This window comes from Parasteatoda tepidariorum, chromosome 1 (genome assembly GCF_043381705.1).
Source record: "Parasteatoda tepidariorum isolate YZ-2023 chromosome 1, CAS_Ptep_4.0, whole genome shotgun sequence".
NCBI lineage: Eukaryota > Metazoa > Arthropoda > Arachnida > Araneae > Theridiidae > Parasteatoda > Parasteatoda tepidariorum.
In genome coordinates, this window is record NC_092204.1 from 67,553,591 (window position 1) to 67,579,344 (window position 25,754).

A 25,754-nucleotide genomic window follows, 5' to 3' on the forward strand; every position below is an offset into this window, starting at 1 on the left:
AAAAAAGATGGATTTATCCAAGTAGCACCTGTTGCCACAAAACAAATAAAAAATATTTTTGTCCTTTCATTATCGTTTTCAACTTGTTATTGCATTTAATATTCTAATTAATCGTACGATTTCTCAGCGGTTCTGTAATCGATGAAAGAAATTGCGTGTGTAGTTAGCTATGATGTATTTATATTTTGCATCTTTTTTGAATAATAAGTTAAACAAGTTTTATTTAAGACAAGTTTGATAAATTACATTCCAGAGTTTGTGTTGTTTTGCAAGAATTAATGGTGAAAAATAGTGTAGCGTGCATTATCAGGTGATGTGTGGATATTATTTTAAAGGGAAGAGTTAAAATAAAAATTGCGAAAATAGAATAGTAAAAACGTACGTTGTTTTGGAATTTTAATAATCAAGCTTAGTGTTTCTATAGATGATAGGAATAAATAAGTTAAATATTGATATTGTTTTGGAAACAATTTAAAAGCGGAAAAAAAGCAAAGGTAAATTGATACTTTATTTTTCCATTTTGTTACCCTTTTGTAATTACAGTAATCATGTAGATTGAAAAGTTTTTATTACACTAAATTTGCATTTTGTAATTTTATTTTCATCAAATGAGCGGAACTGATAAAGTTAAAATGAATTTACTGAGTTTAAAATTAAGTAAGCGTTTGCTAGTTTTTGTTGTTACTTTATAGAAGTAAAATTTAATTACAAAGAATCATAATTTCATGATTGTATTTCAACGAATAAGGAAAAATTCAAATATTTATTCTTATACTTAATAGTTTTTGGTAAGTTATAAAAGTTGCATTGTGTTTTGAAACTCATTACTACTAGTAAAAAAAAAATATTTTAATTTAAGAATTTAGTTTAAAGTTCATTTCATTTATAGTTTGCATGGAAGCGATATAGTTTTTAAATAAAAATGGAAGCTTTTTACACGTGTAGAAAAGGTAAGAAATTTATAATGTTATCACGCAAAACCAGCCTTAATGTATGGATCTATCGACTGGTGATTTTTGTTCTGGAAAATGTTAAAGACAAAAGGTTTAGTGGATAATTTTTTAAAGTAGAATGAATATCCTTCTTGTTATGTTTTGCGTAGTTTCTTGCTCGTAACTGTCTAAAAGTCGGTTTGTATTGTTGCTTTGTTTTACATACAGTATGTCGGGCATAGATGAATAAATATAAGCTTTAGAATTAAATTTTTCACATTTTTTTAACGATGTAAAAAAACGAAGAAAAAAGGAAAAGAAATAACAAATTTTACTAGTACAACTATTTTGTTGTTCAATATAGTAAATTATTTTATAACGTGTAGCACTAGTCATGGAAAGTGAAATACTTCTGAAATTATTTTGAAGGAAAGAAACATTATAAGAAAATAATTGGAAACCAAAATGATACTATAAAAATACATTGAATTTGTGGCATCGTCCCAATATGTGATACCTTACTTAATCGTGTAGTTATTTTACCAATCGCTAGGTGGAGCTACTAAAAGTGTTGTTTTTAGACATTTTTATCCTCTGTCATTTTATTAGGGTTCATAAAGAAGCATTATTTTTACTAAATTTATTATTTCATTTATTATAAATTATAATTAAAAAAAATAGTTTTATAAAAATTTTAATGGACCATCCATCATTTTAATGGGCCATGCAGTGCAATTACACAGTTTACCAAGTTATATCGCATATAGGAACAGTACCGAAACTGTTCTGTTACTTTATTTTCACTGACATCTAGTCAAATTACTTCTAAAGCTTTATTTACGATTATAAAAAGTATTTAGCTGCTTTTTTAAATTTGGATTTAGAGTGAAAGCTATTTTGACTGAATTTCGAAATTTAAATATTATTAAAATATTGTTTCTTTAGTCTATGCAATTTTTCTTAATATTTTTAACAATTCTATATTGTAAATAAATTTTGCTTCAAACTTAAATATTTTACACGTAAAATTTTATTCAAGAAAATTTCTTTTTCTAAAGCGTGTGGTTTACTAGCATTTTCTTCAAACAGTTTGCAAACGATCCCTAACAAAAAAAATTTTTTTTACATACTTTGTTTTGAAAAAATTCGATTTTATTGATAAGTACCATCCCCTTTTTTGACGAATAGAATTTGAAAAATGGAAGGTGTGGCATCTATGTAAGCACGAATAAGAGACATCGTGTCAGTTGTTAAAAACATAATGTGAGCGTGTAAAAATTCGATTTTGTTTCGATTTCAACTTTTACTACTTATTTTGTTTACAAGTTGATTTACAGTCAACAGTTAACGACATAGTTTGATATTATTTATAATTTTTTAAGACGTATCTAGTTTAGTATTCTTTAAAATCAATTAATTTATATGAAATATAAAATATGCTAAAATAGATTAAAACAAGTACACGTATACAGTAGTCACGTTGAATTAAAATAATCTTACTTTTATTTAAAAATTTTAGAGTGAAAAAATGTATGTTTCTCACTCATTGTAGGAGAAACGTGTAAGATTTTATTTAAATGGAAAAAGCAGGTTTTTATTTGGTGAGGAGTTAAAATGCAAAAACCTGCTTAGTTGCATCTCTGTCGCAGGTGATTTAATTAAGTATTTATTAATAACTAAAAAGTATTTAAAAAAAATTAAATGTCTTTTATTCTGAACAAATAAGCATAAATATAAGTTTTAAATTTGTTTTAATTTTAACTTCTGATTAAAATAAAAATGTTTTGAGCTTGTTAGGAAGTTATGAAAAACCTGTAGTTATGAAAAAATGTTTTCTCCCATTTTCTACTTATGTTAATGTCATTAATATTAAAAATATTTAAATATTTCATATTGTTGTGGAAATGCATTTTATTACTGATATCAACAATTTTGTATCATTTAATATTTTTTCTAAATTATTAGCGATTCATACAAGTTCATGTTACTCAAATTTCAAGCTTTACATTTTAAAAATATTTTCATATCAATTTTTACTATAGTAATGTCTGCCTTTTCATTTTATTTATTTTAATTAGTGATAATATTATAACTTTCGATGCAGTAAAAATAAATTTTGAGCTTGTTTGAGCTATAGAACATTTCAAAAAGTCCTTAAATACAGTAGTTAGTACTAAAAAAGACTTTTTCACCAACCAACTACTTATATTAATGTTGCTAATTCTAAAACTAATATTTAAATATTTTATATTGTTGTCGAAATGCATTTTAAATAATATTTACTGATATTAATAATTTTATTTCATTTAAAATTATTAATATTTTATAACTATATCTTCTATAACTATCTCTTCTATAACTATCTCTTCTATAAACTTATCTCTTCTATTTTATTAGCGATTCATACAAGTTCAAATTATTCAAGTTTAAAGCTTTACATTTTTAAAATATTCTAGTAGCAATTCATACCATATTAATGATTGTCTATTTCATTTTACTTGTTATAATTAGAGATAATATTTTAACTCTCATAGAATGTTTGGGTTTTAGAACATTTAAGAAAGTTCTTAAATCTAGTAATTAGTCTGAAAAAAAAAACTTTTTCACCAACTTACAGCTTACATTAATGCTGATTATGTAATGACTTTCGTATCTATAATAATAGCAAGTCATAGTATAGTAATGCTTATCCTTTTACAAACATATTTATTTTAGTGTTTATTAAATTTAACAGTTTTCATTTATTTTAGTGGTAATTAATTTTATATTAATTACATAAAGATGAAAATGGATGTATGGGAAAGATACTCTACAACAAAAATGTCTAAAAAGAAAAGCAATGAACCAATGCAAAATGTCTTCTTAGTGAAGAAAACTTTAGCCTATCGAGTACTTTATTTTTTGGGAGCTATAGCCTATTTTTCAGGATGCTTATATCAGACATTGGCTTTTTTAAAAATATACTTCAAGTATCCAACTACAATGGAAGTTAATGTTAAACAAGCCCCTGTTCTCAAATTTCCAGCGGTTACAGTATGTAATGGAAACAGGTGAGATAAGTCGATTTTGTTTCTTGATTTGACATTTCATTTGACATTTTTTTTTTAAATTGTAGGTCTATTTTAAAATTATTTACCGTATTTTTATTTTATTTGTGGAATGACTGCCTTTATTGTAGAAACTTTACCAAAAGTGAAAGCGAAATAATATGTACATTAGAAGTCATAAATAATATTTAAAAAAAATGTAACAAATCACTATTGCACTGAGAAAAAAAGTATAGTTAAAAGTACCAGAATATAGCAAAATTTACAGTGTTTCTGGCTCTATGAATACACCAAATAGCCTGGTAAGTTTTATCGAAGCTTTTTGGTAATGATTATGGTAAATTTAACAATAAGTTATGTTTTTTTAATAATTAATAATAAAATTTGGTAATTTTATTATGATACCTTAGATCATGGCATAAAAACCATTCAGTTAAATTACTTTTCAGTTTTGAATTTTTTTCTAAATGTCTGGTAAGATGTACTACAATTTTGAAAACCAGAATTTCCGGAAAACCATAACCATGTAGACAGAAAAAATCCCCAAATGAATGGTTTAATATTTTTATATTATTAATCAGAACTATGTTTCTTAATTTTTTTATTAGAAATGTCATTACCGTACAGTATGGTAATTTTACCAAGCACGGTAATGATGTAGTATATGTAATGCTTGGAATTCGCGAAATAGTTACATTTTTTGACAAGGGGGAGAAAGGGGATAGCAAGAAGTGAGACATACACTTTATTCGAAATTAATACATAACTACATTCTTAATCAGCAGATTTATACGATTTGTGTTCATATTTTTTTTCAAATCAAAATAAGTATACATCTATAATCATGATTTTTGTTACACTCATATTTTGTCATTGAAACATATAGTTGCTTAAAAATAAAATATGATCTATAATGTGAGCATTGTTTCTAAACTGATAGCATATGCTTACGTGGCATAGCGTGACATGTGACAAGGAAGTCTTGGGTGTGGTGAAAGGACAAAATGGGATAAGGAGGGTCAAAATATTGAAAGAAAGTGTGACGTCTTTTACGGATGGATTCTAGGAGAATTTTAGATAACCAGATTTACAATGTGATTAAAAAGAATTGTTTCATGAAATAGTTTTTATCAAAAAAAAAAAAATCTATTTTAAAGACTGCGAAGGAAATAATAATCTATAGAGTCGGTATTGCGTTAGTTACATTTTAGATTATAAAGTTTTATGAACATCAGATTCTAATTTTTGTTTAAATAATGAATTTTTTAGATAATTTTATTCAGCAAATGTTTCATTTCAGATAAGTTTTTTTTCAATAATTGACACTCTCATTTCTATTTATTGCAGAGTTCGACAAAGTATGTGGTGCAACTTGGATAAATCAATTTGTGAGAAAAATGAAGGCGAAAGTGATGATGTATGTTGTAGATTCACCCAGTATTTTAAAATACTGAGTAAACTCAGTCAGTTTTTTAAAAAACAAGTGTATTTTCAAATTTAAAAAATAATTCTAATAAGAGGTTAATTCAGTTCCTTATCATATTTTTGTTTTTTTCTTAATTAACCTCAAGGACAATTGATTTAATACTTTAATTCAGTACTAAAGTATTTTTTAGGCTTTTTGTGTGTCTTAATATGCTAATATACAGCCAATAATATTTTCTACAAAAGACCTTTTCCTTGCAAAAATTAATTATTGTAAATTATTGATTATTGTAAAATTGTAATTATGGTATTGTTGCTTAAAAAATTATTGTAAATTATTATTAAAATATTGGTTTGTTCGGAAAGTAAATTCGTTTTTCCCAACAGAGAACTTAACTGTATTTTTTTCTTGTTCAACTTCCAACTTAAACCATGCAATCATTATACATTTTAACAGCTGATGTAACAAGGTTTACCTTGGTAATTTTGATTGATTATACGCAATAGTTTTTTTTTTTTGGTTGGTGTCCTTTCAAATATAGAAAGTGGAAAAGCAGCATTTTCGGCATAGTTAACTTTTTTAATATCGAAAAGATAAAAACACTGTTCAAGCAAGAAAAAAATTATTCGATGAATACGGCAATGCCAAAGCTGGTTTGCAAAGTTTCGATTCAAAATAATTTCGATAAAAATGCACGATGATGCACCACACCAGTTTTAGCCGATAAAGATGCAATAAAGGTATTAATTGATGCACACCGGCGAATGACAACTTGGGAAATTGCAGAGACATTAAATTTATTGATTTCGACCATTCATACTGCTTTAAAAAGAAGAGTTTAATCTCCAAGTTCTACATATGGGTCCCTCATGTTCTTACTGTAAGAAATTTGTGCCGCCGCTTTGATGTCTGTGATTTGCTTCTCAAACTTTAAAAAAAAAAAAATCAATTTTTGAAGGGCATCATCATTGGAACCGAGAAATAGGCTGCATGCTTGCTAACTTGTAAGGTCATTGAAAAAGACTTTATGAAGTGGTTGTAAAGCAATAATTAAGTTTGAAAGGATTTTCTAAAAACAGAATTATCAAGCCATATCAAGCAACTATCAAGCATAAGTATAATTAGTCAACAAATAGATCTTTAGTATTGTCTCATATTTTTTTAAAAAAATTATTGATTCGTCGTGGGGGTTTAATTTTTTTTTTTTGAAACTTAAAACTTCAAGATTTTATAAGCCAAAACGCTAATGTTGCTACCATTAAGAAAGTTATTTCTCAACGGCGTGCAAATTGGCAGCCATGATGTTATCAACAACAAATTTTTGGTTTCTAAAAAATTTTAATTATTTTTTTTACAAAACTTTTTTACACGGTAAAACTTTTACTTCAAATAAGGAGAAAAATCACCTGGATCAGTTTTTTTTTTGCCAGATCAATCTTATGCACGTGGAATCATGTTACTGACAGAAAAATGGCAATGGTATTTGACCAGAATAGACAATATATGATTCAAAAAAATATTTTTTCTTGATGATTGGTCTTTCATTTTCATGAAAAAGGTAAACAAAATTTTCCCGAACTCCCCAGTACATCCTATAAACGCAACGAACGCAATATAGCCATTTCTTACTTTTGTGCAAATAAACTTTAACCAACCAACATTGCGTTAAATTTTGTGATAAAACGAATTGAAATTGAAGAAACCCACTTTTAGCATTAATGTTAAATATCTAGTGATTGGCGACTTTAGTTAATAGTTTGTCTTATGGCGTTATTTTAATGCAGTTTTCTTTTATATCTTTTTAGATTTATGTAACTAGAATGATGGAAGCCTATAAATATTTGAACCGATCTATTAGGATAACTATGGGTCACACCAGAGAAGATTTAATTCGATCTTGCCAGTTTGAGGAACGAATTTGCGACGGTTTGTGAGTATTTTAGGAGTTCATTTAATTATTTTGACAAAAAAAGTGTTTAAGAAAAAAAAGTTCTGGTACAATTACCCTACTGTATGGTAATGACATTTCTTCTAAAAAAACTTATTTTTCTTAAAAATAATTATACAAAACGGTATTTAGACCATTTATTTGATAATTTTTCCTTTCATATGGCAACGGCTTACCGGAAATTCTGATTTTCTAAAATATGGTTCGTGTTACCACGCAATTGGTAAAAATACATAACTGAAAAGTAAATTTAACCGAATATATGATTTTCATACCATGCTCGAAAGTATATGATAAAATTACCAAATTTTACCACATTTACCTAGTTTTTTCTCATAATAAAAAACCAAATTTTATTGTTAATTTTACCAAAATAGTTACCAAAGAGCTTCGGTAAAATTATTTTGGCGATAGAGCATGGTACATGGTAAAAAACATGGTGTATTTTACCATATTTTCGTAATTTTGATCATGTTTTTTTATATCAGTGTACACGGTTTAATTTGGTTACACATTTAGAAATTTTTAACTAATACGATTTTTATATGATAATTTCAGTTTTGCCGTTGAGTAATTATTTATTGTAACGTACGACTTTCTGTAATAATTGCTCTCAAAAATATGCGACTTAACATGAATATGTTACGTGTTCTATTTTTTCAAAATATAAAATAAAAGAAGTATAGCTATAGTAATTAAAATTATTATTTTAAGAATTTAAAGGACGAAAATATTTTGAAATAACAATCGAAATAGTCATTAATAAAAAGTTGAGAATTCTAAATCTTGTACCGTTACCCTTCAAACTTTGGCAAGGCTGTGAACTTTTAATTGAATTTTGGTAACGGTTACCCAGGTTCAAAAATAGACAAATAACTAATGAATTACATGAAACATTTAACAATTAAAATAAAATTTTATTATAACTATAAATTTTCAACAAACACAACTTCAATCATTTCCAGATGCCTTCATGTGCACTAAAATTTCCAATTTATACACTTTTAAATTTCCAAATGGTTATACTCAAGATAAAACTTTTCGATAAAAAGCACTTTTAAATTTCATATGCATAACATTCAATTAATTCACACTAAAAGAGACATTTACGAAATAAAAATACTAGCTCATTCTAAATTTACAAAAACATTTAAACTTTAAGTCCTTGTATTCCTACAGCAGATAATTAAAATTAAATATCCAAGGCTCATCTTAAAATAGGTATCTTAACATCGGATAGAAATAATTTAAAATACGGAATAAAATGCTCTTCTAAAAAGTTACTAAAAAGGTAAGAAATTAGAGTTTATAAATACACAAGAATCTTGCAGATCACCTTCTGGAACGCCCACCGGGCCTGCAGCTAGACTTGTGGACTAGGAGAACTTCGACTTTCTGACCGCCATTCAGTTCTTTAGAAACGTTCGATTTTCTGCCGAGGAACGCTCAATTCTTGCCAACCGTCTTGAACTTAGCGACATTCAGTCTATCACTTCCCGTCAACTATTCTGAGGCTTCAGATCAACTTTCTTCCAGACAACAGCTCATCCGACCAATGATGCGTACTTAGTCGCGGCATCCAGAGACTCTTTCCAAACACCAACCTTTCAGCATAGATCAACTCACTCCGAGACTCCAGCTATATCTAAACTCATTCTCGGAGATACCGGCTCAGAACACACTTCTAGCAGTCATGATAGATCCTGTCAGCGGTGAAGTTTCAACCCAACATTTCATCGGGCACGATCCCCACTCCCGTCGTACTGCTTTTTCAGCCACTCTTCACGCTTCTTATACTTTTTCCATCAAGGCGAAATAATCCATACTGACCTGTTTACTCGCTCAAAAGTCATCCCGCATCCAGGGGACGCCAGAACAAAAAGAAAAGATCCACAAGAAAAACCAGCTACAAACCCACTAATACGCCATAAAAGTGATAATCCAATCCTCCTTAAATGTTAATACAATTTATATCCACAATCTACCCCCAAAATCCCATTTTAAAAGGATAAATAAAAATTTCTCATGAAATATCATAATTCTGATTGCATTTAAATTTTATCATAGTGGTGCCATCTATTGAAAAATAACCCTTCTTTAAAAAGTATTGAAAAAAAAAAAAAAAAAAAAAAAAAAAAAAAACTCCAATAAATTCCTATTTATTACAATCTACAAATTTTCTTCATATTTTTTTGAAAGTTTATATATAAAATATTACAACATTGTTTTTGCATTTTAGGATAGGTCAATATTTCAATTATGAATACACCAATTGTTATACAATCAATGCTCGCTGGGCCAATGCATCAGCCATTCCTTTAAATGCCAGTATGTTTCGACCAAGGAGTGGGCGCTCTTCAGGTATTGTTCGTAATGCCATGTCAGTTTTGAAATTAATAAAAAAATTTCCTAGCTTTTTTGTAATTACTTTGACTTACTTCCTCTTAATACCTAATTGTTGAATGTTATTTGAATTGGCATTAAGTAATTTAAACCATTCAGTAAACACTTACACATGTAATATTTTTAAACATGAAATTGCATGAGAGTCTTGATCTAAAAAACGTAGTTTTAAACTTAGCACAATATATTTTGTTTCTAGAAAGGATTAAACTGCTTTAAATTTTTAAATAGAGTTGTCCATAATGTTGAACTTAGAAAGTCATGAGTACAGTCCGATGAATCCTGTTGTGAGGGCACGAATGACTATACACGATCCTGAGACTATTCCCAATCCTCAATATGATGGTGTCAGTTTGCAACCTGGACGAACTTACAACTACGGGATAAGAGAGGTGTCTGATTTTTATTATTTATTGATTCATACTGTTATAAATTCGTAAATATTTTGATAATTTTATAAATATTCTTTTGTTATGAGGCTAAATATCTCAGAAGGACCCTGAATAAGCAATTTAATTAGAAAATTAGTAAGAAAGTCGCGTAATTCTAACGTAATTTAGAGAGAAAATAACGTCGAATGTATTTCTTCTGACAGACTCGGCTTGGTGACATTTTTGTCGACTTGGCGATAGTCTAGGGGACTTAGGGATAATCTTGGTGATTTGGAGGGAATTAACTACCACTTTTGGCAAAGAAATGATAGATCTGGAAAATTCAAGTTTCGCAACGATTATACTAACATTTATGGAGTTATACTGGAATTGTCGAGAACCATATTGAAGGCTTCGGTGTTTCCGCGTTAAGCCTATAATATAAATAGGAGTGTGCCTCGTCAGAGTATTAGTCTGCTTGTGACTGCAATAGTGTTCCGTTTTGCTGTATTACGCTCTTATTTGAGCTGTAATTGAGTGCTATAAATAGCTGTATTTATTGGTAGATTCTGCTAATAAAAATTTTGAAGTTTTAATTACTGTTTCATTTATCTCCCTTGTAAGCAAACCTCTATGCTTGGAACAATATTAATGATGCACTAAAAAATAATTCTACATCAAATTATGGTTTAAAATACTAGCACTTAGGATAACAGTTCATTTTACTGTGAAATTTTACGAAAAAATATAGGATATACCTTATGTTTTATAGTAATATTAACTGTAAATTCACCTTGTGCCATTAAACCCTACATTCAATTCAGTTCAATACAGTGAATTCATCAAATCACTTTATTCAGATAATATTGCTGTAAATATTAAGGTATAAAACTTCAGGGTAAAACTGTATAGGGTAAACTTTTTACCGTAATTTGATCTGGAATTTTTTACATTGTATAATTTAGGTAATAAAATAAATCTTTATTTAAAGTTCACTATAAATAAAACTAATTTTATTTAGTAGATGGCAATAAAATTAATTTTATTAATTTTCATTTTAATAAAATTAATTTTATTATGAGTATTAAAATTTCGATATAACTTGTATTGTACTTTTACAATGGAGCATACTTACAATTCAGTCATAATTCTAAACTTGGGAACGCGTAAACTATCAATTTAAAGTTTACTGCTGCTCTTATGTTACAATAAAAAGCTTCAGATCGCAGAATATCATTCATTATGAATGGGAGCTGATTTGTAATGTTGATCGCATTGCAACCATCATGCCATTGGCTTTAAAAGTGACTCTTCACGACAATCTTGTCCAACAGCTGATTGTGCTTCCGGAATCTTTTTAACTTTTACTACTGATAATAATATTTATTTATTTTCTCTATAAGTTGAACGCAATTAGAAAGATTCATATGAATTCGATACCTGTTTTCAGAGTACCATCCACGTACTACCAGAGCCTTACCAGACTAACTGCAAGAATTATACTGGCCTTAAGGAAAGAAGAACCGGTGCAAAACAGACGCAAGAGGTATGACAATACCTATTAAATATGATGTTCTTTTTTCAATAAATTTTATGGATTAATAAACGTATATACTTAATTGAGTTTATTAAAATTAGTTAACTTAGTGAATGATACTGACTTTTTAACCGAAATGATTAATTACTAAAAATTACTAACTTTATATATCTGTTTGTTTTTAGGATTGCATGTCCCAATGTTGTGCAGAGTACCACGTAAAATATTGTGATTGTACAGTCCATAGATTATCCCTCATTTATGATATTCGAACCTGCTGGAAACAAAAAGAGAGTAAGTAACAATGAAAATGTCATAAATATACATTTCTTCAATTTTTAATTCTGAGAAATATTATAATTTCAGGGTCATTCGTTATTTATTCATTCATTCATTTGCGAATTCCTATTGCGCTAATTAATATAAGATGGGTGAGTTTCATAAGTTATAACAAAACGCTTTCTAAGAGAAAAGTATATTGGATAACATAGCGAAAAATGATGTTAACGATACAGTGTCTGAATGGAATCTGAATATTAATTAATAAAATATCACTGCAAAGAGCGCCATCTGTGAGAATGAGAAACATATATTATTAACACTACCCATTGTTTTCTTCTTAGGGGCAGTTTTAAAAGGGTATCATAAAAGACAATATTTTTTCAGTAGTGTAAATTATGTCAAGGAATTTTTAAAATTTTTTTTTTAAATGACAACTCGTATTTAATTTCCTTTATTTCTTGCAATGCCTTGAAAAAAAAGTGTAAAGTTTGCTAAATATTGATACATTTTTATTCAATCAAGTGCTTAGTAAATGCAGGTTCAATATTGCTTTGTTACTTGCAATTTTTACATAACTTTAGATTTCGACAGTTCTTCAATGTTGAATATGTATATATTTAAAATTTTTTTTACAAGTTCTTTTGAAATTTACTGTTAAAAAAATAGATTGAATTTTCTTAGCAATTGTTTTGCTTATTTCATGATGACTAACATTGATTTAGAAATTTTTATTAAAAAATGGCAACTAGACCAATAATCTATTAGGCTGTGAACTTTCGATAAATTGAACTCTTTTGTATTTCCATATTTATCATTATAGTTACCCGGGGAACATTTACTAAACGGTATTACTATCTACAGATCTATATTGCGCAAAAAAAAAAGAAAAAAAACTGATGCCGTCAATAAAATTGATTCTTACATTGAATATTTCGAACTGTCAAACAAACATAAATGTTTTTTTTTTCCTTTTAGAATCACTTTCCAAAGTATAGAAGTGTTGACATTTTTTATTCTAATTAATCTACCAGCGTCTTTGGACGATTACCATTCCTTTAAACACTTCAATTTTTCTTTAAAGAACAAATATTTTCAAAATAACGGACAAAACACCATGTATTACTTATTTTTATTTATTATTCTGGTTAACTGTAAGGTTATTGCAGAATTTAAATTTGATCTAAATAGTGTCTAAGCTCCAAAAAATGAATACTATGACTAAAATTTGATACTTTGAGATTTGGTTGGTTGTTTCTAATGCCACGTGCAACACACGGGCCAGCTTGCTTGGTGAAACCGGGCAAATTTAAGGCAGAGTGTGCGATTCTTGTTTTTTTCAGTGGCGCCATCTATGGCCAAGAATTCTATTTCTGCCACATCATACGTCACACCTGTTTATAAGGCGGACCCATTCATTCATCCACAGATCGTAATTTTGACCTGATTCAGAGAACGATCGATCTCCAATCCAGTACCGCCAGAGGTATGGGAACATGGAGGACTTTGCGATTCGACAGAATTTTAAAGAGCATCAGTCACCAACTACACGGGGAGTCTTCGGCCGGCGGGGTTCGAACCGTCGAATTCTCGGACATGGTCCCAGCTCCTTACCGACCAGGCTATCCCGACCTTACTTTGAGTTTTTACTTTCATATATAAATATGTCTTTTGTCTGTTGCATTACTTTTTAATAATTTCTTCATCTAAGTTTCATAATTATACAGAACTATTCTGCGAACAGATTTTTGTAATTTTTCTTTATTTTCTTTTAAATTAAAAATAAATAAAGTTTGATTATTTGGATTGTGCTGAATATTTTTTGTTAATTTTAGGTTTGGTGACTTGGGCGCACATGTCATGCATTCTATTTTTTTCATATAATTCCGTAATAGGTTTGAGGAAATTTTGAAACTGAGATAATACTGAAAATAAAACGATTTGTTTATTTAGAATTAATTAAATAAAGAAAAATGAAATGAACATTGTATAAAACAAATATTGATTGCAAACAAGTATTGATTGCATACAAGTATTGATTGCATACAAGTATTGATTGCAAACAAATATTAATAGCAAACTGATTGAACAAATATTGATAACAAACTAAACAATTTCTAAAAATATATTGAACAGCAATAAAATAATAGTGCTTTCACTTTCTAATTCTGAGTTTTATATTTATAAAGTTTGCTCACCTTTTGATTTAAAAGTTGGTTAGATGAACGCAACTAAAATTTAGGGTCACTGCTTGATTCAAATTAATCTAAATCCACTAATTACTTCCTGAAAGCATTATAATATTTAGTTACGAAAAACTATATTTATGGTGTTTTTTCCCCACCTATCTTTAGAAAATTGTCTGAAGGATCATGATCAAGAAGTAAAAAAATTATGTTACCCAGAATGTCGTATGCCTTGCACGTAAGTATTACTTGATGAAAAAGTTAGTAAAAAATATTAAAATTCTTTAATTTGACATTTTCGATATTTTTAGCTAAATATATCAAAAAATTTTAACGTTTTCTTGAAATCTTTTGCTAAGTATATCTAAAACTATAAATTTTGTATCTCGTTTTTGCTTTACAACTTTGGCAAGGGATAAAAAAGTTTTAATATTTGCTTGACGATTATGAATATGAATATCGATTATTCCTGCATATTTTTTACGCACAATACATTTCCGTTAATCAACAAGTTTACTGTCAGAGATCATTTATTTCAAGTACATTGAATATTCTCTTAGTTTAGAGCGATGCAATTATGAAATAGTCGTATTGAGAAAGAGTTTTTAGTGGTAAACTGAGAAAAAAAGTATGATCAAAATTACCAGAATGTGGTTGCTTCTAGCTCCATGGGAACACCAAAAAGTGTCGTGATTTTCATTGAAACGCTTTGCTAATGATTTTGATAAAATTATCAGTAAAATATACTTTTATAATATATAATAAAATTTGGTAAATGTTATAAAATTTAGTAATTTCATCATGATACCTCATAGCATGAAATAGAAAAAATTTATTGAGAATGTAAGTAAAATGAAACATTATTTTTAGAACCAGAATTTCCGAAAAAATTACCAAATGAATTGTTTAAATACAGTATATTTTGGTTTCTATTGCCAGAATTATGCTTTCTTTTCCCAAAAAATGTCATTATTATACAGTAAGTTAATTTTACCACACTGGGACTAATATATTTTGGAATTTTATTATAAATGTTAGCTTTCACTTAATAAAATCTTTAAAAAGAAAACAAAGTTGTAAGGTGGATGTTGTCATAACTATCTATTGAGCTAGCTAACAGTCCACATTTTTTATTACAAAGCATAAAAATAGTGAGCAACATACAAAATTGTAGTCAAAACATAATGTTACATTAGAATATATGGAATTTGTTGTTGAATCATAGTATGTGTAAAAGGACATAAATTATTTCTTAATTTTCCAAGTAAACAATAAGTTTATTACAATGTGTTTAGTAATTATTTTAATATCTTTTTCAGCAAGATTACTTATACTTATTTAGCTGTTGACTCATATGCACTTCAACAAGTAAGATTAGTTTTATTGTTAAAAAATATACATGTTTGTCAATAAATTTACATATTTGAATATTTTTTTAGGGTGCATGTGAAGATGTAGACATGTTTAATCGAACGCTATCAGATGAAGATAAGTATGCGTATACAGTTTTTTTCTTGTATAGTTAAAAATGTAATCCGTAATTTGTATCTCTAATCAAATCTTTAAGACTCTTTTTGGTAAATGAAATAAAAATAAAACTTCAACATAGATCCTCCCGAATTAGTATCTAAAATTTAATAATAATGAAAAAAATTTATTCGAGATTTAACGAAAAAGTATATTAGTTTAACACAGTAATAGTTAAATAAATATATCGATTAATTATATATCAACTATACATCAACTACTTGTAATCGTGATTACAACTTTGATTACAGCTGTAATCGTAATTACAATAGTCGATTACAGTATAATCAATTACTTGTAATCGTGATTGCATTTTTTTATAATTTTGATTATAGTAATCAAAATTATAAAAAAATACTTGTAATCTTGATTACAATTCACCAAAACTTTGATAACAACTGTGATCATGATTCCAAGTAATTGCGATTACAAGCAATCACAACAAAAACGATTACGGGTAATTAATGATTACAAGTAATCAAAATATATGATTACATGTAATTATGATTTCAAGTAATTATGATTACTTGTAATCAAACTATATGATTGCAAGTAATTACGATTGTATACTATAAATAAATACATTATGTACGTATGTATGGTGTTGCATATTTTTATGTACATGTAATGTACGAAAGCATGTACATACACTTTGTGATTCCTATATATACATGTACAATGTTTGCACAAGCATTGTTTGTACATACAACATACATAATTAAATTGTAATATGCATAATACAATACGCATATGCTTAGTACACATAATTATATGCACATATAGTTATTACACTAGTACATATAGTTGCGTAAATAAAATGCATGCATGAATGTTTACATGTGCATAGATATATGGCTTGTACGCGCAACCTATGTACATGTAAGTATATATCTATATTCTTTGTTAATACATATGCACGTATAATGTAGGGATGTACAAAAAATTGTTATATGTACAGAGAATGTTTGCATGCACATGCAGCGTGTCATGTACGTAATTACATTTAATGTATAAATACATGCGTACATTTAAGTATCTGTATTTACAATGTATGTATTCACAAACACTTTGCATGTATTAGAAAAATAACTGTATAGTTATTAGAGTTTGTTTTAGAATTTGTTCTAAAACATATAAAACTCAATCTCTTATTTTTCGGAAAGCAAACGATAATCTCATTCGGATAATCTTTAACGATAATCTTTATAAATTCCTAGATATTATTCCTACATTTAAAATTAACCCTTTCTTATTGCCATCTAAAAATTTCTATGAACTATGCATTATGTTACAAAAAAAAATAAATTTGTAGTGTCAAATATTTAAGAAAATACCCGGAAATTATTTTTTATTCAAACAATTTTAAAATGATATAGAACAATTAAAGCTGGCAACTTAATTTAAATATCGTTTTAACTTGCTAGAGTCGTTATCAGTGGTTTTCACACTTAACTTACATTTATTTTATTTATTGCATTGTGCATATATTTAGACATAAATGTATTGTACGTATGCACAATGTACGCATGTACAATGTATGAATGTACATACATTGTTCATGCATACTTGGAACATACGTGTATTGTACATGTGTGGATACTTTCATTGGACATAAATACATTTTACATATTACATACATTGGGATAACATAAATGTATACACGTAAAATTTATGTACAATAGTGAAAGATATGTGTACGATTTATGTGAAAGATTTATGAACAATATATGATATGTACAATATATGAATGTTCATCTGATCAGTATATTCTGTACAATATATGTATGCATGTACACATGTTATGCATGTCGAATGTAAGTATGTACATTTGTACAACATATGCATGTCGAATGTACGTATATGTATGTGTGAAATATAAGTACGCCCAATATACGTACAATTGTGCACAAATTTATTATTCATTTTTTGATACATACATTGAACAAACACATATCGTGTATATGTACATGCATATGATGTACATACATGCATGCATATGATGTACATACATGCATGCATATAATGTACATATATACACATATATACTGTTCATAAATAAGTCGTACATGCATGCATTAGCATACATTGAACACTCATATATCGTGTAAGTGTATATGCATATTTTGGAGATACATGCCATGTACACGTACACATATATTGCACATATATGCATTTATATTGTTCATGACTGAATCGTACATGCCTCCATGGGACATTCAGAGATTGTACATGCAGCCATGGGACGTACATACATTATATATGCATGCATGGAACACATTTTACTTGAAAATACACGTATGGGACATTCATACATTGTACAATGTACATGCATAAGATATAAATATATTTTAGATATCTGCATGGGAAATACATTGTACAAACAATGCATGTATGTTCATACAACGTATGTTCATACAGGTACTGGTATGTACATGCGTACATGAACATGGATATGCATTTTACATGCACAAGTACTTGCAGAAAATGCATACATTCATTGTGTATAAATGTACATGTCAACATTGTTTGCACATGCATATTTATTAGGTATATACGTACATATATTTTATACATACAATATAAGTATATGTGCATGTGTGTAACCTAAAATATCTGTACATATGCATTTATGTACATACATTTTAGTTATATTCATTCGTAAATACGCTGCATTCAAACACGTACAAAATGTATCATTATATGATACATTATACTATCTATTGCAAAATAGTAAATTCGTATTCGTAAGTATACAACAGTCTTGCAATCATATATTTTGATTAATTGTAATCATAATTACATGTAGTCACGATAACTTGTAATCACGATTACAGTTGCAATCAAGATTATAAATGTTTGTAATCATGATTACAAGTAATTGATTATATAGCAGCGTTTGCATGGTTGTATACGTATATTGTATGCATAAAGAGAGAATAAAGGTCCTATCAAAAGAGAGCAATAACTGATAATTAATTAAAATTTACTATCAGTGAATGATGATTATCAAAAAATATATGGTAGTAATGTTTTCAAATTTTTCTTTTGTTTAGGAGTAAGCTAATCTGCCTTCGTGTATATTACGCCACTGCAGATTCGGAGATATACACTCATCGACCCAAATATAATGTAAGTAATTATCAAAATTAGGATTTTCACACCACTACATAAAAAAAAGTAATTTGTAAGATATGAGTATATTCTTATATAATTAGTTTTCTTTTATTAAAATTATCAAATCAAAATAGTTGAAATATCTAAGGACTCAAAATTTAAAAAAATTTCACACTCTTTTTGAATTAAACCTAATTTAGTATTTAATTTTCGAAATTATCTAATGAGCCTGGAAAGTTTCGCTGAAAGGTCTTGAGGTCTTGTACTTAAATATGTAACACTTATTATACTCAAAGATAATTTTATGGCATAGTTATTTTATTAATATGATTATTTGAAATAGGTTTAATTCAGACTAAAATCAAGCTTTCTATTTTTAAGATCTATTTTCAATTTATTACATCTATCAATCTTTACATCTTTATTTTCAAGAAAAAGCGAAATTATTTAATTAATTTTAATAAAGCTTTTGACGCATTTTATATTCATTGGCTACAAATGGATTAAATCTGAAGCATAATTTTTCTACGTTTTTATACAGTAATGCTTTCAAAAGAACATACTTTGATGTACCCACATTCAAAAATTAATGTATGTTTTATTAAAAACATATCTAAATATTGTTTTTGAATTAAAATTGCTCTTTCAGGTATGTATTTTCCTCAAAAACCTCAATACATTTTTTTGTATTATTAATTAAATAGTTCATCGCTATCAAAACTAGATTCCACTTAGTATGTAGTATATTTTACTGAACTCTACACACTGTGTATCTCATAAAAAATATTCCGAAAAATTAATTAGTTTTTGGCATATGTGAATTATAAATGAGAGTATAAACATTATTTATACACAATGGTAATTTAAAGTGTTTTTACAAATTATAACAGGAATGTATTTTTTATTGAATTTGGTAATTTTAAGAAAATTGTTTTGTTTTCCATGAAAAACTGCTATATGAAGGCAGAAACTTGTGTACTATAATGGGACTAAAAAAATTAACATTCGATAATTAGTTCGAAAATTATACTAACTGTTAAACTTGTTAGAGAAATTCCATTCGGATCACTCTTCAATTATAGCAGGAATGTAACTAAAGAAAGAAAATTCTGTATGCTGAAAGGGCTATATTTGTTAATAAACTTAACACAGAGTTTTTTTTCTTCAAAATTCCAATTTTACGAAAGTTATTGCAATTTTAAGTGCCTTTAATGCGATATTTTTCGCACTTTCTTTGCGTAACGTTATACTTCGCTTTGCTGCACAAAATCTGAAAGAATTAGAAACTTGAAATTACTTTGAGATGTAGAAAAAAGTGCAGAGAGTACGACAGAAGGAAAAAAAAACTAAGATTTGACAATTAGTTCAGGAATTAATAATTGTTAATTTTGTGAAAAAAAAATATGTTTGGTTGATTTGTAGTCTGCTGAAATGCAACTACGAAGTTAGAATTTGACGATTGGAAAGTGCCATTTTTATTTGTGATCCTAACACGAATTTTATTTCAAAATTACAAATTGTTCAAAAGTTATTGCAAATTTATGTACTTCATTGTTGAAGAAAATTTATTTTCCCCTCACAAAACCGTTATTTCCTTATTTTATAAGCTCGCACAGATGTCAATCAAATTTAACAAAAAGAAAAAAAAGAGAGAATACACGTTGCACAAATTTTATCATTTATTGAAAAATTTTTAAAAATATAAAAAAACTTGTTAAGGAATGACAAAAACAATTCTTTAGTTGAATTGCTATAATTCTCATCAACGAATAAACTTATTTCTCATTTAATTTCTTAATGAGTTCCTTAATCTGTATTCCTTAGATTATTTTTTTTCAAGTATGTACATATGATTAGTTTTTAAATCTAGGTAATCAGCTATTTCATTACGAGTTACATATTAACAAAGTGTTCTAACTTAAAGCTAGAATAATTGTACATTTTGAAAATAAAATGCGTTGTGCTTTTGTGGAAAAACTTGACGTTCAAGATTAAAAAAACAATGATGAATGAAAATCAATTAACGGAGGTTTGTGAGCGAAGCATCTTATTTTATTGAAAACAATATTTTATACGTTTACGAAACGTTTTGAAATTAATAGTTTTTCTTTATAACTAAATGACTTTTATAAATTGATCATTAATTTCATAAATGGAAATCTTTTTTGCAAAGCTAATAAGTTCACATTTACTTTGCTAAATAAATTTAAAAAAGTATGGTCAAAACTACCTGAGTATGGAAAAGTTACAGTGTTTCTGGCTCTATGGAAACATCAAAAAGCTGAGAAATTTTTACCGAAGCGCTTAGGTAATGATTTTAGTAAAATTAACAATAAAATATTGTTTTATAATATGTGAAAATATTTGGAAAACGTGGATCTAATTTTCAGTTTTGTATTTTTTGTTAAATGAGTCATAATAAGAACTAAGATTTTGAAAACCCGAATTTCCGGTAAACCGTTACCATATGAATGGAAAAAGTACCAAATGGATGGTTTAACCTTCTGCTTATGGCTGGTGAAACTGATGGTCCAGAATAACAAGTGCTATCAGGCGCCACAATGTGGGACAAAATCAGAAAAATGCGGCCAAAATTAGAAAATTAACTTCAATGTTCTAAAAATTGATCACCTATTGGTTTTTTGGGTCGCTGATTTCAAATATGAAGTCATAATTTAAAAAACGAAACAAAATGGCGGATGATTATTGAAAAAATTATAAATAAATAAATTAAAAATTATTTACTAGTAGTTTTTGAGATCTTTGATTGCAAATTTGTGGTTAATAGTTCTAATAAATAAAGTAATGGATTTAAAATCGCAAATATTTATCAAAACAAATTTAAACTAAATAAATTGAATCAAAATATTTAAGATTGTTAATTGCAAATTCAATTATCGAATTTAAAAAAAAATGATGAATCTATTTTGCTAGATATAAAAAGTTTTGAAAATGTTATAGTAAAAATAATAATCTCAAGTTTATTTTTATAATTTTTTTATAATTTTTTCATTAATTTTATCATCATTATAAAAATGACACGAACTATAAAAATCGATATATCAGTCAAATTCGCAAATATTCGATGCTAATTTTTCTTAGTTCTTGAGTATATATACCAAGCAAATGTACAATTTTTTTTCTACCTCGGCAACGTAAAGCTTTTTTTATAGAGCACCCTAAAGTTACAATTCCATTGTACAGGGCAGAAATAGGGAAATGGCTCTGGTTTTAATAGTATTTATATAAAATAATGAATCCATACATATCTTAGAAATACATTTATGTATAAATCATGCATAGTTTTAATATTTTTATTTACTATAAGGATTTATCATATTAATAAAAATTTAACTGAAAATTTTTAATTTTTTTATTTCGACTTTGTTTCCATTTAATTGCTATTTCCATTAATAAACCAAAAAAAAACAAAATACACCATCATATTCCTTGGACATTTTACTACAAAAAACCATATTGAGATTTTTTTTTCTTATAACTTCATTTTTTTAATATTTGACAGAGAAAAATGATTTTTGTTCCACAGTGCGCCGTCGGCCGTACATTTTTGATTTAATAACCAGATTATGGTTTCGATGTGTCATTGTGTCATATGGTATAAGTGTCATTATCATCCAGGGCAGTAATTTTACCAAAATTTCTTTCTCCGTGTAATTTGTATGATAAAGCAAAATAAATTTTTTTTATTGAATCGGTGTTTAGGCTTTAACTTTTAGCTTTTGTGATTTAATTTGAATCTGAGAATTTTACCTTTTAGGGGATCCAAGTATTCAGCGTTATTGGAGGATACATTGGTTTATGGCTTGGAGTATCATTACTGGATATTCATGGCTATTTTGTGAACGGGGCATTTCTGTGTTTCCAGAAGAAAAAAGCCTCAAAAGAAAGTCATAAACGTAATAGTGTACAAAATATCCAAAACAAAATTTCAAATCATCGATATTGACGTGAATTTGCTTTGAAATGCAGAGCTATAAAGTTTACTTCGACACTTGCGTAATAATCTGTACTCACGAAATATTCAGTTCGAATGTAAATCATAATAAAAAAATACTTATTTTATAAGAACTACTTGTGATTAATTCTATTTTTATTTTTATACCATAAACTGACTTAATGTATTTTAAAAGTTCAAAAATGTTTATTTTCGAACTGAAAAAAAATATTTCCGTTTTAATTTTAAAAATATTTGAATGAATCAATAGTTTAATTCACACGTGCTTATTTTTGTAAAACTGTTATTCTTTCTTTCATGAAGCACCCGGGTATGACATTTTCTGCCTGAGATCATCTTTATAACAGTGATAATTTCCTTTTGATTATTAATATCTCATAACTTGAATCGGCAACAGCTGTCTATTTTTCAAAATTACGTTTTAATTTAGTGGACTGGTCACTTTTTCAGGATTCAATAACATTTAATGAACATATAATTAACAATAATGATAATAAGAAGCCATATTTCATGTCACTAACGCTCTTTTATTAGCAGCTGAAAAATCCATTCCAAACGCCTTACATAAGTTACCTACAAAAAGATATCAAACCCGGGTGGAATAAAGAACGTTTCAAAACCCTTTAGAGATCAAAAATGAGCCTGTAGAAAATTTTGCAGATATCTTACAATTGAAAATTTAATATTGTTCAAACAAGCACCGGCACTTGTTCGAAAAATTCTCAGACAAAGTCAGAAAAATTCCTGGATTATATGTATATGTAAGCGAAATAACTAATAACACCAAGTCAACAAACGAATGGAAGAAAATTAAAAAAAAAATTGCACAATATTTCACTTCCTCTAGGACAGAGAATTATTCTCAACTACATATGCCTCGAGTACTTGCGAAGACACAAATCTCGAATGGATAATATAGCTCTTGCACCCCCTTCTCTCGAGAAAGATGAATATAAGTAACTTCCAAGTAACATCCAACCACGCTAACAAGTTGCCCATGCAAAGTTCTTGAAAAAATTATGAACGCGAGATTAGTATATACACTGGTTATCATAAATTAAGGAAAAATCACAAAAATAGCGATAACTCTTTCAAAAGTAAGCCAAACCGTGCAAAATTTGCATATGTTGTCCACTANTGAACGCGAGATTAGTATATATATTAGAATCCCGCCTTATTTTATCCAAGAAACAAAGCTGTTTTTCAAAAATGCGGCTCTACAGTCGACAATTTAAGGCTACTAGAAGCGGTTATTCGCGAAGCATTTTTAAAAAGACTGTAACTATATTCTTCGACATTGAGAAAGCTTACGATCTCACATGGCGTTACGGAATTTTAAAAGATCTTTTAAATTATGTCATTATTGATATTATGTTCTATTTTAATAAAAGCTTTTTAACTGACAGGATGTTTCAAGCAAGACTGAGTAATATTTTATCTGACACTCTTAATCAAGAGGAAGGTGTGTCTTTAGGCAGTGTTATCAGAGTAACATTATTTCTCATAAAAATTAATGAAATTTTATCCACTCTGCCAACTACAGTGGAGGGCAGACTATTAGTAGGCGATCTTCGTATTTCTTGTAAAGCCCTTCAGATGCGTAAAATTGAAAGACAATTGCAACATTCTATTAATAAACTATAACTGGTTAGAACTAAATGGCCTTACTTTCTCAACCACTAAAACGTGTTGTATACATTTTTGTGGTTTGTTATTGAATTCATTTTCTATATTCTTTGTCTGAGTGTTCCAGTTGTAAGGAACTACTTATAGTAAAACATATATTAATCCAGTGTAAAACATGTAGACTTCAGCCTTATGGAAAAATTGAGGTATTATTGAGGTATAAATAAAGTATTTTTCAAAGGTATAAATGAGGTTGTTATTTAAATATGTCGTTAGAATGAGAAGAGTGCAAATGAATACCTCAAATTTTACCTCAAATGTACCTTAAATATATCTTCTGAGGTATATATGTATCAACCTGAGGTGATTCATCTTACATCTGTGAAGAGGTAGATATTTACTACTTTAAGGTGTTTCGTTCTTAGTCTTAGGTTCTTACTTATAAACTTGAAGTATATATTTTTAAAACTATGGAAGTATTTATTCAACAACCTAAGGTGTTTCCTTTAACAATTCTGGTTATTCTTGATCTACCACAAGCGTATTTTTTGACAGTTGTAAAGATAATTTTTTACTAACGTGAGGTGTCTTACCTTAGTTTATTATATTTTAACCTCAAGTATATATTTTTTATGCTTGTAGAGGTATTTTTTATCAACTTCATATGCGTCATTGTATACATCAAGTTTTATTATAGATCAACCTCAATTGTATTTTTCTGCCGTCTGATAGGTTGTTTTATATATGCGTGAAGTGTTCGATGTTCTACTTAAGGTTATTATTTTTGAACCTCAAGTGTGGATTTATATAGTTGTTGAAGTATTTATCTACTTAAGGTGTGCCATTTTGCACTTCCGGTTATCATAAATCAACCTCAAGTGTATTTCTTGACACTTGGAAAGGTTATTTTTACGTGAGGTGCTCAATGTTCTAGCTTAGGATATTATTTCATTACCTCAAGTACATATTTTTGCATTTTTAGAAGTATTAATTTATCAATCTAAGGTGGGACAACCTAAAGTTTTTTTTAAATACTTACAAAGGTATTAATTCGCAAACATGAGGTTTTATACTGTCCACCTAGTTTATTGATTTTTAACCTCCCGCTTATTTATATTATATAAAGAATAGTGTATATTATTAATTTATTTTACTAGTAGAGATCTTCTTTACCTACCCGAAGTTCTCAATATTACATATTCGCCAGTAATTGCGTCTTTGTTAAGCTATAAAAGAAAGTTTCAAATAAATAATTCTTCTGTAATTGCGTAACCTGTTGCTACAACTAGACCTAAACAGCAACTAGAAATATTCTTATTTTTCTCTCTCATTGCAAAGCCTACAACAATAGCCTCTCAGAATATCCTCTTACTTTCAATTAT

At 27.8% G+C, this 25,754-nt stretch overlaps 1 protein-coding gene across 1 annotated transcript; it reads left to right on the top strand.

Moving 5' to 3' along the window:
• The first annotated feature begins 3,686 nt into the window (after positions 1–3,686).
• On the top strand, positions 3,687–22,817 carry LOC107450958 (degenerin mec-10-like). The gene is made up of 12 exons (XM_043044783.2): positions 3,687–3,982; positions 5,327–5,396; positions 7,211–7,335; positions 9,593–9,714; positions 9,988–10,148; positions 11,578–11,673; positions 11,850–11,958; positions 14,298–14,367; positions 15,449–15,497; positions 15,569–15,621; positions 18,710–18,785; positions 22,549–22,817. The coding sequence occupies exons 1-12, from the start codon at positions 3,714–3,716 to the stop codon at positions 22,735–22,737; spliced, it is 1,389 nt and encodes a 462-aa protein (XP_042900717.1). The 5' UTR covers positions 3,687–3,713; the 3' UTR covers positions 22,738–22,817.
• The last annotated feature ends 2,937 nt before the right edge of the window (positions 22,818–25,754 follow it).